At 42.0% G+C, this 13,597-nt stretch overlaps 1 protein-coding gene across 1 annotated transcript in view; it reads left to right on the forward strand.

The window, feature by feature from the left end:
• Nucleotides 1–13,597, forward strand: part of LOC110533139 (A disintegrin and metalloproteinase with thrombospondin motifs 2) — a 48,628-nt gene that overhangs the window by 20,366 nt on the left and 14,665 nt on the right. The window contains exon 4 of the mRNA XM_021617226.3: nucleotides 11,498–11,724. Coding sequence (XP_021472901.3) covers nucleotides 11,498–11,724 — 227 coding nt within the window. The remainder of the gene's footprint in view (nucleotides 1–11,497; nucleotides 11,725–13,597) is intronic.

Genomic DNA, 13,597 nt, shown 5'->3' on the forward strand with positions numbered 1-13,597 from the left:
ACCTAAAGCGGACATTGCCATTGGCTGCACGGGGTCACAATAACAGAAATCCCATGCAGCCTTGTTTACAAGTTGGAACAGTGGAATATGAGATTGAATCTGCGCCTCCATTAGGATGATAGAAACCCTCATTATTTAGTTGAATGATTTTTCAATTTGAGCATAATTATTTCTATATAGCCTGCACTTCCTCATTCAGAACTTCCAACACAAGAGGGGTGGGCTTCGTGACAATGATCGCAAGAACAGATGCTCACCAATTTGACAGCTTCAAAGCAGTTCCACCTCCGACACCACCAAGCATCTGCTATAAGGGTGTCTGCTATCGCAGGTTAATGCTTATTGAATTTAGGCCTAAAAGTTTGTTCCTAATAAAAAATAAATGAAAGGAAACAGGCAAATTTTATTTGAAGTGTTACATTTTGCGACATAACTATCTTGAGGAGCCATTGTCCAAGGATTTTTACAATTAGATTGTGTTTCTCATTTTGTGGGAAGCCTTCCCTTTTAAATGGATTTCACTAACTAATCAATTATTCTTTTCCATCACCTCAAATGAATGTAATCTATTTTCAGGCAGACTGAAACATTTGTAAACATAATTTCATAATCACTCACAAAAACAATGACAACATTTCTCAGTATTCAATCAGATCTGAGGAAGAGGTCCTGTTTACGGCAGAGGGATTCACCTTTGACTTTCCATATAGCAGTGGTCCTTCCATAGACTATCTCTGAATTGGTTATCATTTCATATCTCTGCATACCATTGCTCTGTAGACTGCTGAGGTGATCCAAGCCATCTAACTTGAGTGCATTGTCTGACATCAGGTGGCGTCACTCCTACAGTTGAAGTCGGAAGTTTACATACACTTAGGTTGGAGTCATTAAAACTCATTTTTCAACCACTCCACAAATTTCTTGTTAACAAACTATAGTTTTGGCAAGTTGGTTAGGACATCTACTTTGCGCATGACACAAGTAATTTTTAACAATTGTTTATAGACAGATTATTTAACTTATAATTCACTCTATCACAATTCCAGTGGGTCAGAAGTTTACATACACTAAGTTGACTGTGCCTTTAAACAGCTTGGAAAATTCCATGTTTTTAGAAGCTTCTGATAGGCTAATTGACATCATTTGAGTCAATTGGAGGTGCATTTCAAGGCCTACCTTCAAACTCAGTGCCTCTTTGCTTGACATCATGGGAAATTCTAAAGAAATCAGCCAAGACCTCCACAAGTCTGCTTCATCCTTGGGAGCAATTTCCAAATGCCTGAAGGTACCACATTTATCTGTACAGGTGCACGGTGTTTCCTCCGACACATTGGTGCGGCTGGCTTCCGGGTTGGATGTACGCTGTGTTAAGAAGCAGTGCGGCTTGGTTGGGTTGTGTATCGGAGGACGCATGACTTTCAACCTTCGTCTCTCCCGAGCCCGTATGGGAGTTGTAGCGATGAGACAAGAAAGTAGCTACTAAACAATTGGATACCACGAAATTGGGGAGAAAAAGGGGTAAAATAAATAAATAAAAAATCACCATGGTACCACACAGCCGTCATACCGCTCAGGAAGGAGACGAGTTCTGTTTCCTAGAGATGAACGTACTTTGGTGCGAAAAGTGCAAATCAATCCCAGAACAACAGCAAAGGACCTTGTGAAAATGCTGGAGGAAACAGGTACAAAGTATCTATAGCCAGAGTAACATAGCCTGAAAGGCCGCTCAGCAAGGAAGAAGCCACTGCTCCACACCCGCCATAAAAAAGCCAGACATAATGTTATGTTTGGAGGAAAAAGGGGGAGGCTTGCAAGCCAAAGAATACCATCCCAACTGTGAAGCACGGGGGTGGCAGCATCATGTTGTGGGGGTGCTTTGCTGCAAGAAGGACTGGTGCACTTCACAAAATAGATGGCTTCATGAGGAGGGAAAATTATGTGGATATATTGAAGCAACATCTCAAGACATTCGTCAGGAAGTTAAAGCTTGGTCACAAATGGGTCTTCCAAATGGACAATGACCCCAAGCATGCTTACAAAGTCAAAGAATAGGAGTGGCCATCACAAAGCCCTGACCTCAATCCCATATAAAATGTGTTGCCAGAACTGAAAAAGCATGTGCGAGCAAGGAGGCCTACAAACCTGACTCAGTTACACCAGCTCTGTAAGGAGGAATAAGCCAAAATTCACCCGACTTATTGTGGGAAGCTTGTGGAAGGCTACCTGAAACGTGTGACCCAAGTTATCCAAATTCAAGGCAATGCTACCGAATACTAATTGAGTGTATGTAAACTTCTGACCCACTGGGAATGTGATGAAAGTAAACAAAGTAAATAAATCATTCTCTCTACTATTATTCTGACATTTCACATTCTTTAAAATAATGTGATGATCCTAACTGACCTAAAACAGGGAATTTTTACTCGGATTAAATGTCAAGAATTGTGAAAAACTGAGTTTGAACGTATTTGGCTAAAGTATATGTAAACTTCCGACTTCAACTGTATCTGATACAAGACAATGACTTGAGTTAGCTCATTCATGGCAAGAGTAGGTGAACTATTTCTGAGGATTTGGTCATGTTATCCTGTAATAGCCATGCAGCAGTGAGTGATTTTGAATGGGTCAAAGAAGTGCTGCTGTATATCCTGGTCACCCTTAATACCCTGTTACCCTATAAACACATAGTCATGCCTAATACCAGAGGTGGCTGAAACCTTGCATTACTTCTGTGTGTAGCTATGAGTGCACATGAGTACTTGTGTTTGCACGTGTGTCAATGTGTATGTGCATGCTTGCCTGGTTTGGCCTGCACGTGTACGCATGTGTGTGTCTGTGTGTGTGTGTGTGTGTGTCTGTGTGTGTGTGTGTGTGTGTCTGTGTGTGTGTGTGTGTTTCACCACCGCACATGTTTTTCATTGAAAGTCATCACCTAAAATAAAAACATTCCGTTTGTTTTTTGACAAATGTTGGACGGTGAACATGTTTGTTTTTTTTACAGGCGATTTCGTAGACGCTACAGACGTCCCTGGTTCTCTATGTCTGTACAAAGTGCTGTGCTGTCTTAAATGTTCTGACTACATCTTCTTTATTCGTTTGGGTTTTGTATACTGCGTCACATAACAGATTTCCTTTATTTCACTACAGCATACATTTTTTTTATTTGGCTGTAATGTCAGTGTTCCAATCTCATCTGAGTGGAGGCGCTATCCCCTGAATGTGGCGCTAGGCTGGGTGTGATGCGGCGGATCAGTTGAGTGACAGAGCGGGGACCTTGGGTAACCCAGGGAAGGTTTAGGATTCTAAACACATCTGGATGGGATTTGGCTGCAGGCAGCAATGGAAAGGGGAAGGAAAGTGTGACCTCAGACGGATGCTGTGTTTTAAGATCCGCTCAGGTAGAACAACATCAAGAATCACTTCATCTTGCGAAGACATGTGATCTCGATACGCTTTTCCCTTGCACCCGAATCCTTTCTCTTCACATTCAGATTGAAAGCAGCTGAGCCAGCATACCTCATGAGACCACCCTCATCCAGGGTGACTTTTGTGGTGGGTGTACTATTTAGATTTTGCATTGTCACTGAAATGTTCCCAGAGGCCCCTAAGGCTAAGTACCTGCCTCAAGTGCACAACCTCACAGTCCCACCTGGGGTTACAGCTAACAGCATTAGAACTGCACCAGCCACCATGCTATTTATACTTGAAGTATAGACTCTTGTCCCGTATGACTCAGTTGGTAGAGCATGGCACTTGCAATGCTAGGGTTGTGGGTACAATTCCCACAAGGGACCAGTATGAACAAATCTACAAATGTATGCACTGCACTTACTAATCGCGAGGGTTAAGAGCATCTGCTAAATGACTTAAATGAAGTAGCCTAAACTCTCCAATAAAAAACACCTGTGGTTGATTCCTTTCTATTCAACCATTTTATAATTCGAAAGCGCTATCATGTCTCAATTCACACTTTCTCATCAGTGTGTAATATGAGGGGTCCTTGAGGATTGCTACTGGGAAGCCCAGTATTAAAGCTCACCAGCATCGACACACAGTATCTATCAACACTAATGAGGAATCAATGTCCACAGTCAGTATAGAAACCCAAAGCACGTGACCCACCCGCCCCTGTATCAATCTATTTATAGTCATTGGCAGAGAACATTGTTGTTCTTCGAAAGGCTTTACCCTTGAAATATGATGACTTTGTTTTTTAGCTCAGGGTGCCTGTGTTGGAACGTGCTGAGTTATGTTTTGATGGGCTGGAATGGAAACGGGGCCCGGGTGTGAGCTGAAGGTAACCTGAGCAACGGGTGGTTTCGTCCCCTGTTCCCATGCTTCACTTCCCAAGTTGCTTGGATTGCCAGGTTTGCTCCATCTATTCCAATGCTTCGATCAAGAGTTCACCTGCAAAAGAGTCCATGAAGACAGAACTCATGCCATTGTTTTATGGTAGGAAAGCCCTGGAAGTGCGTACACAAAGACACAATGCTTTAAGGTGCACTATTGTAATATCGAGGAGCAATGATATCATTTTAAAGAGAAATACGAAATGAATTTTTAGCGTGGAATGTCTTACCTTTTTCTTCACCCTTAATATTATCTTTCATATTTTATAAATCTAGATACATTTTCTACATATGTTTGGCCAGAGATTTAAAAATGATTTAAAAATGATTACAGTGATCTAATGTGTCTCCTCCAGTTTTCCTATAAGAAGTTCTCCCATTTATTCACGAGATTCACTGCCTATAGCATATGAGGTCTTGTTGGTGGCCAGGCAGCAGTACGGCTGTTCCAGCTCTCTGTCCTCTAACCACCCTGTCTTTCTATGAATCAGCCATAAATCTGCTCCTGTAATGAACCTGAGGAGATTGTTTATTGAGAAGAACACATCATTAATGATCAAATAAATATGTTTAAAACTTGAAAGGGGAGCTTTCTAAAAAAATATGACTGGCCTTCTGTGAACCCTTTTAGCTTGTTATTAGTCTGAGCTTTATATGTCTTTTCTGAGCTAATTTGTCATAATTCAAGAGCACCCCTGTCATCATCCAGGCTCTATTTAAATCTTCTGGATTTAGACATGCTTTTTGCGCAATTGAAATTGTATTGGCAACTGCAGTACAGTAGAGCATCATTGTTTCCCCTATTGTTGCCACCACTGTAAAAACGATGATGTCTTTTTTTATATATATATATATATATATATATGTGACTCACCGTCTCGATTTGGTCTTATGTAGTAAAATTAGAAATCGTGTTTTTCTTACATTGGATAAAAGTAGAGACTCAGAGCTAGAAAATGGTATATCATACACTACAGTTGAGGAACAATATGAAAGTAATTCTGCTTTGAAAGTTGATACACTTGTAACTCCACTTTTTAGAAAATGGCCCTTACTGGAAAGGGAATGGGAAAGGGGGATGCCTAGTCCGTTGTACAACTGAATGCCTTCAACTGAAATGTGTCTTCCGCATTTAACCCAACCCCTCTGAATCAGAGAGGTGCGGGGGGCTGCCTTAATCAACATCCACTTCAGACTGGAGAGCTCTTATTTGGCTACACCCATTTAGCATCGTTCACACCCTATTAACCCAGGATTCAAATGTGAGGCCACGTGCTAAACAGTGAGTATGTTAGTGAATGTACTAAACAAACAATGATGTACTAAACAACCAAAAATTTCAAGACTAAAGGCTGGTTTATACTACGTCTATTGACACGACTGTTTACAGTTGTCGCAGTGACATCAGGAACATTCTATAGTCGTTCACCATCAAACTTCTCGTAATGAAAAGGTAGCTATAAACACAAAAACGACAGGCTCCATGACATCAGCAGCCCGGTGGTCCACAATAGCATAACTGGTGTATTTAAAAAAAGAATAAACTAATCTGTTAAAAAATATATTTAGTATATGTCAATCTAGCGAACCAGGCAACTAAAAGCAACTTTCTAAATAATGTTTTGGTTTGTTTCTAGCTTGTTAGCTAACTAGTTCAAGTTAAGTTAGCTGGCTAGCCAGTTCAAATAATGACCAAATCATATAGCTGACAATGTCTTAACTTAAGCTAATTTGTATTCATTATTACAGGAAAATAAACTCACAACAAGATCGAGTTAATGGCGAGCTAATTACAGAAAATATCTTACGGTTGTGAGTGTGACAAAATAAAAGCAGGGCATTCTACCAGAGAATTTTAGAACAGGGGAAACTGTCTCGTTGGCCTAATGGTACATCCTAATTTGACTTTGGTGCAGGTCATGTTGTTCTTCACATTACCATCTCTAGTAAACACACGCTATATCAAATAAAATCCAAGTTTGTCACATGAACAGGATACAGAAGGTGTAAACAGTAGAGTGAAATGGTTACTTGCATAGTGTAGTCTTTTGTTTAGACATGAAGCTAGCTAGCTACACAATGAACTATAAATCCAAACTCCTAATGGCACTACCCTGCATAAATCTACAGGTAGCTAAAGCTAACCACCAACTAGGTTTAATGTTAGCTAACTAGCTAACATTAGGCTATAACTATCAATGAAAACAATAGTATTAATACAAAGATCATATTCGTAACATTAGCTAGCGAACTAGCCTTTAACTTTTAATGAAAACAACTTTCTGACAGAATTAGAAACGTATAATAAGTGAAAATGTAGCTAGCTAGACTCTCTTGCTCGTATACATGGATGAACGCTTCTCCCTCTCTGCCATGGTTGCCCTTAGTTTGAAGACGTATTCCGAAGACGGGTGTTTTATACAACAGCCTTCTGTGTTCTCTTTTCGACTCCCTCCACATTTGCAATCAAACGCCTCAATTTTCTTCATCTCCTTAGCTATCATTCTCTGCTTCCACCGGGCATTCCACTGATTTCAAAACTCGGTCGTCTTCGTGATATCTTTAAAAAAAAAACTGCGATACAAAGAATTACCGAAACATACTTTATGTTATAGACAGAAGCGTAATACATGACAGACCAATCCGAACTCATCTCTCGGCATGTCCATTATCGGCATGTCCCATCCATTATCTCAGCCAATCATGGCTAGTGGTAGCGGGAAGGTTCCTGGCTTTTTCTGTGGCTAAACCAACTAGGTTCATCATTTAACAACTCTATTAAATTTTACAGATGGCATACAAGTTTGTTATTAAGGCACATGAAAATTCATATGTTCCAGAATGTTTACGTTCAAATGCCTCTCCTGTGAGGTTTCCCATGCACTACTGTTCAAAAGTTTGGGGTCACTTAGAAATGTCCTTGTTTTTAAAGAAAATCAACTTTTTGGCCCATTAAAATAACATGCAATTGATAAGAAATACAGTGTAGACATTGTTAATGTTGTAAATGACTATTGTAGCTGGAAATAGCAGATTTTTTATTGAATATCTACATAGACGTACAGAGGCCCGTTATCAGCAACCATCACCTCCTGTGTTCCAATTGACACGTTGTGTTAGCTAATCCAAGTTTATCATTTAAAAGGCTAATTGATCATTAGAAAACCAATTTGCAATTATGTTAGCACAGCTGAAAACTGTTGTGGTGATTAAATAAACAATATAACTGGCCTTCTTTAGACTAGTTGAGTATCTGGAGCATCAGCATTTGTGGGAACGATTACAGTCTCCAAATGGCCAGTAACAAATTACTTTTTTTTGAAACTCGTCAGCCTATTCTTGTTCTGAGAAATGAAGGCTATTCCATGCTAGCAATTGCCAAGAAACTGAAGATCTCGTACAACGCTGGGATGTGCTTTTAAATGGATAGCAGTTGATGAAAGTCTATGAGAACAGCTAGCATGTCATTGTGCTAACACTATTATGAAGATATACAGTGCATTCGGAAAGTATTCAGACTCTTTTACCTTTTCCACATTTTGTTACGTTACAGCCTTATTATAAAATTGATTAAATAAAAATGTTAACTCATCATTCTACACACAATAGCCCATAATGACAATGTGAAAACTCCTCAGTAAAAGGCACATGACAGCCCGCTTGGAGTTTGCCAAAAGGCATCTAAAGGCTCTCAGACCATGAGAAACAAATGTCTCAGGTCTGATTTTACCAAGATTGAATTCCTCTCTGCAGATCCTCTCAAGCTCTTGGATGGTTGGATGCTGCACAGCTATTTTCAAGTCTCTAGAGAGATGTTGTATCGGGTTCAAGTCCGGGCTCTGGCTTGGCCACTCAAGGACATTCAGAGACTTGTCCCGAAGCCACTCCTGTGTTGTATTGGCTGTGTGCTTAGGGTCTTTGCCCTGTTGGAAGGTGAACCTTTGCTTTTCATTTTTTCCAATGGATAGAGAGAAGTTATTCTCAGGAGCATACCCAAGATTTTGCAATTGTCTTAACGAATCTCTCTCTTTCAAACCTGTTCTCTGGCAGGACGGAGATGTGTGTGTAAACAGTCGAGAGGATTATACTTTTTATCAAGCTGTCAGATCAACCTATCTTACCACAAGACTTTGAAATGGCATAGAAAAGGTTATGCACTGTGAATCAGCTCATGAGTTTAAATTCAAATTGAATTGGCCACACCCCACAGGATGTAGAATTTGAGTTTGACTGACAGGAAGTAGAATTCTATTCAGTACAAATCAAAGAAATTCCACTCAGTCTTAAGCTGCATGCATTCACATGCTATTGTAATTATCTGACATTCCTAGTTACGACTGGGATGTTTCACTTGAACGAGTTGCAAAGTTGTGACGTTTCACCCTTGACCTTGTACCTTTTCAAACAAAAGATGACAACAAATCCGTTTTGGACAACTACAACCTTATCAAAATGGAGAATGTAGCTAGTTTGACAATATAGGCAAATTAGCTAACTTTATTGAGCTAGCTAAAATCTTATTGGATGAAGAATAGTTTCTGACTTCAAAAGCACTTGAACACAATCATGTTGGATTTATGACTTCCCACTTTCCAGTTTTCCATTTCCCACGAGCATATGAAGCCAGCAATAGAACATGAGAGTTTCATTGGATCTGACAGGTCACACTTTCAGATATGAAAGAATACATCACTTTTCTCAGGAAACAATGTTCATATACTGTACTCTTTTAACCATAGTGCTTAGAATAGCCTATTATATTTGCACCAAGCGTTGCATTTGTTTGGCTTCTTTTTGAAGGCCTCAGGGTCAAAGTGAGGGTTAAACTAATGCATTCTGGGAAATGTAGCATTTTCCCACACTGAAGAACATTTTTGTGATTAATGAAATATAATAACTTAGCATTTTTGCATATAGGTTTTGTTTTCCATGATCATTCATTTTCAAATCAATTGTTTCAACAATATTTCCTATACAGGTATATGTAAATTTGGTTAAAAAAAGAAACGTCCTCTCACTGTCGACTGCATTTATTTTCAGCACTCTTAATGTGTGAATATTTGTATTCACTACTAGAAATTGAATAATGTGTTCCTGAACAAAAAGGGGGTCCAAATCAAAGTAACAGTCAGTATCTGGTGTGGTCACCAGCTGCATTAAGTACTGCAGTGCATCTCCTCCTCATGGACTGCACCAGATTTGCCAGTTCTTGCTGTGAGATGTTACCCCACTCTTCCACCAAGGCACCTGCAAGATCCCGAACATTTCTGGGGGGAATGGCCCTAGCCCTCACCCTCCGATCCAACAGGTCCCAGACGTGCTCAATGGGATTGAGATCCGAGCTCTTCGCTGACCATGGCAGAACACTGACATTCCTGTATTGCAGGAAATCACGCACAGAACGAGCAGTATGGCTGGTGGCATTGTCATGCTGGAGGGTCATGTCAGGATGAGCCTGCAGCAAGGGCACCACATGAGGGAGGAGGATGTCTTCCCTGTAACGCACAGCATTGAGATTTCCTACAATGACAACAAGCTCAGTCCGTTGATGCTGTGACACACTGCCCCAGACCATGACGGACCCTCCACCTCCAAATCGATCCCGCTCCTGAGTACAGGCCTCGGTATAATGCACATTCCTTCGACGATAAACACGAATCCAACCATCACCCTGGTGAGAAAAAAACGTGACTCGTCAGTGAAGAGCACTTTTTGCCAGTCCTGCCTGGTCCACCGACGGTGGGTTTGTGCCCATAGGCGACGATGTTGCCGATGATGTCTGGTGAGGACCTGCCTTACAACAGTCCTACAAGCCCTCAACCCAGCCTCTCTCAGCCTATTGCGGACAGTCTGAGCACTGATGGAGGGATTGTGCTTTCCTGGTGTAACTCTGGCAGTTGTTGTTTCCATCCTGTACCTGTCCCGCAGGTGTGATGTTTGTATCTACCAATCCTGTGCAGGTGCTGTTACACGTGGTCTGCCACTGCGTGCATGATCAGCTGTCCATCCTGCCTCCCTGTAGCGCTGTCTTAGGCGTCTCACAGTACGGACATTGCAATTTATTGCCCTGGCCACATCTGCAGTCCTCATGCCTCCTTGCAGCATGCTTAAGGCACGTTCACGCAGATGAGCAGGGACCCTGGGCATCTTTCTTTTGCTGTTTTTCAGAGTCAGTAGAAAGGCCTCTGTAGTGTCCTAAGTTTTCATAACTGTGACCCTAATTGACTACGATCTGTAATCTGTTAGTGTCTTAACGACCGTTCCACAGGTGCATGTTCATGAATCGTTTATGGTTCAGTGAACAAGCATGGGAAACAGTGTTTACACCCTTTACAATGAAGCTCTGTGAAGTTATTTGGATTTTTAGGAATTATCTTTGAAAGGCAGGGTCCTGGAAAATGGGACGTTTTTTGTCGTTGTTGCTGAGTTTATACAACGACATGTTTGATGTTTTTACGTACAACATGTGCATTTGTGTAAAACACACCTTCATGTAATATAGAAGAGGCATTTCAGTTTCATTGAATTCTCAATTCAATTCTGAATTTAGTCCAACCCTGCTGTGAACTAGACACATTTGATTTGTCTGTACGTTCCAAAAATGGCTATTGACTAATATAGAACATTAAATGGTAAAAACACATTTTTACCACCATGACCATACTGGATTACTTCCAAGGATACAGCACCATGTAACGAGTGCACTGAGAGTCGGGAAGCAAGTTCAGGGAGTGAGTGTTTTAATAAATACAATGACCACGAAACACAAACAACGCACCGACATGAAAACAGAGTCAATAACACCTGAGGTGAGAACCAAGGGGAGTGACAGATATAGGGAAGATAATGAAGGAGGTGATGGAGTCCAGGCGAGGGTCATGAGGCTCTGGTGCGCGAGACGATGGTGGCAGGTGTGCGGGATAATCAGCAGCCTGATGACCTAGATGCCAGAGAGGGAGTATACGTGACACACAAAAACATTTTTGGAGAAGAATACTACTTGAGTCAACACTTTGTTTAATGTTTTTTTGTTGTTGGCTAATATCATCCAGCTTAAATAATATTTATGTACAATGCCGTTAGCTACTGTGACTCCTCTCTAAGGCCTTCATCCACACATACTGTATCCGTCTGTCTGTGTGGTTCAGGGTCAGTTATAGGCGATCTGATGGACCTGCAGGCCCTGTCCAGAGGAGTGCAGCATCAGCATCACAACCGGATCTGGAACAGGACCAGGCAGGCTCGAGCCCGTCGCCAGGCCAACGAGGAACACGAGCTGTTCAACATCGAGGTCCTACTCGGGGTGGACTCCTCGGTGGTCCACTTCCATGGCAGAGAGCACATCCAGAAGTACCTCCTCACCCTCATGAACATAGTTAGTGCCATATACTACGCTACGCTACGCTACACTGTTTTTTTCTTCTTTTTAGATTTTTTTCTTACGCAGCACCACACGACACTAGACTAAACCTTTTTCACATATGCAACCATTTCCACCTCTGAGGTGATTTTCTATCACAAAACTCTGTAACCTGTTCTATGTGTTCTATGTGTTCTATGTGTTCTATGTGTTCTATGTGCTTTCAATGTGTTTTCCCCTTTTTCATTTCTGCCTCTTCCGCCCACCCATCTCCCCTGTTTGAGACCTTGCAGAATTATTCATTTGATTCTAATGATTTTCTGGCACTCTGGCTACAATTAGTCAGCTACCTGGCCAGTGAAATAGAATCCAGCTCATGCCCTCCGGTGGGTCAGGACAGGGGCCAGTGCTAATGAGGGTCCTGCTGCCAGGGTTATTAACACAGGGTTAGGGATGGGGGGGGGGGGGGGGGGTGGGGCGCAGGGGCATGGGGTAGGACCAGGAAGAGATATATATATATATATAGAGAGAGGGGAGGAATTGAACAGGGGACAGTAGATACATATAAGGATGAGGGCAAAAGAGTGTGTGTGTGTGAGGAATGGCGAGAGAAGGGTGCGTTGCGTTGGGAGTCGCTATTTCACTTGTTAGCATGATCCAGTAGAGTACTGTTCACTGTACCAGCGGGCCTTCCTTCACTATTTCATTTGTTAGAATGATCCAGTAGAGTACTGTTCACTTTGCATGAATTTGAAAGCTTCATGACGGCTCATTTTCTAGAAATATAAGAAAAACAAGATCAAATGCACTACCCAGAAACACACTGTGGCACAGTCCTGTTATTCCTCAGTAAGGGGAGTCATTTAGCCATTTTACATTTGATCCACTGAAGCAGAGCAAGAGGATGAATCCAAGTAAATCAATTCTCACAGGCAGACAGACAGACAGACAGGTCAACAGAAAGATGAGACTGGCAGGTAGTCAGGCAGGCAAGCAGATAGACAGAGGCCAGGCAGGCAGACAGACCGGCCGAATGCCAGACAGACAGAGGCCAGGTGGGTAGACAGAAAGACAGACAGGTTAACAGAAAGATGAGACAGGTGGCCAGACAGGCAGACAGGCAGAAAGACACACATCTAGACAAACATAGGCCAGGCGGACAGACAGACAGGTCTACAGAAAGATGATGAGACAGGCAGGCAGACAGGCAGAAAGACAGACATCTAGACAAACATAGGCCAGGCGGACAGACAGACAGGTCTACAGAAAGATGATGAAACAGGCGGGCAGAAAGTCAGGCAGGAAGGAAGGAAGGAAGGAAGGCAGACAGACAGACAGACAGACAGACAGACAGACAGACAGACAGACAGACATGGCCAGGCGTTCTCAGGGCTCAGGTGCAGCTGGCCCAGCCTATCAAGAGGGAGGGGCCCAGACAGACACAGGCCCCAGGGGGTTTCTACCAAGGACATCTTCTGAAGGTTGCTTAGCAACTCTTATGCAGAAGAAGAGGAGCGAGAGAGAGAGAGAGAAAGAGAGAGAGAGAGAGAGAGCACGAGGGAGACAGGCAGTGTTCTCCTGACTGGGGACTAGGTACTGGGGACTTGTCCTTAAAGGGCCTGTTAAGCTCTAATAGGCTCGTTTGGATTCTTGTGCATTGGTGCCAATTAAACTGCATTCAATTGCATAATACATAAAGGATTTGGTGTATCAGGTATCTAGACTCCAACGCACATTCAATAATTTTTTACTTTTAGCGTTTTTCAAGAATCCCTGTAATGGTCCATTGTAGTGAAATGGCTACCATGCATATTAGATGAAATCTGATATGATAATACAGATTTTCAATCAGAGTTACCTTTTACATTATCCCATGTCAGTCAGTCTG

This window comes from Oncorhynchus mykiss, chromosome 10 (assembly GCF_057628025.1).
Source record: "Oncorhynchus mykiss isolate SJ-2025 chromosome 10, ASM5762802v1, whole genome shotgun sequence".
NCBI classification, from domain to species: Eukaryota; Metazoa; Chordata; class Actinopteri; order Salmoniformes; family Salmonidae; genus Oncorhynchus; species Oncorhynchus mykiss.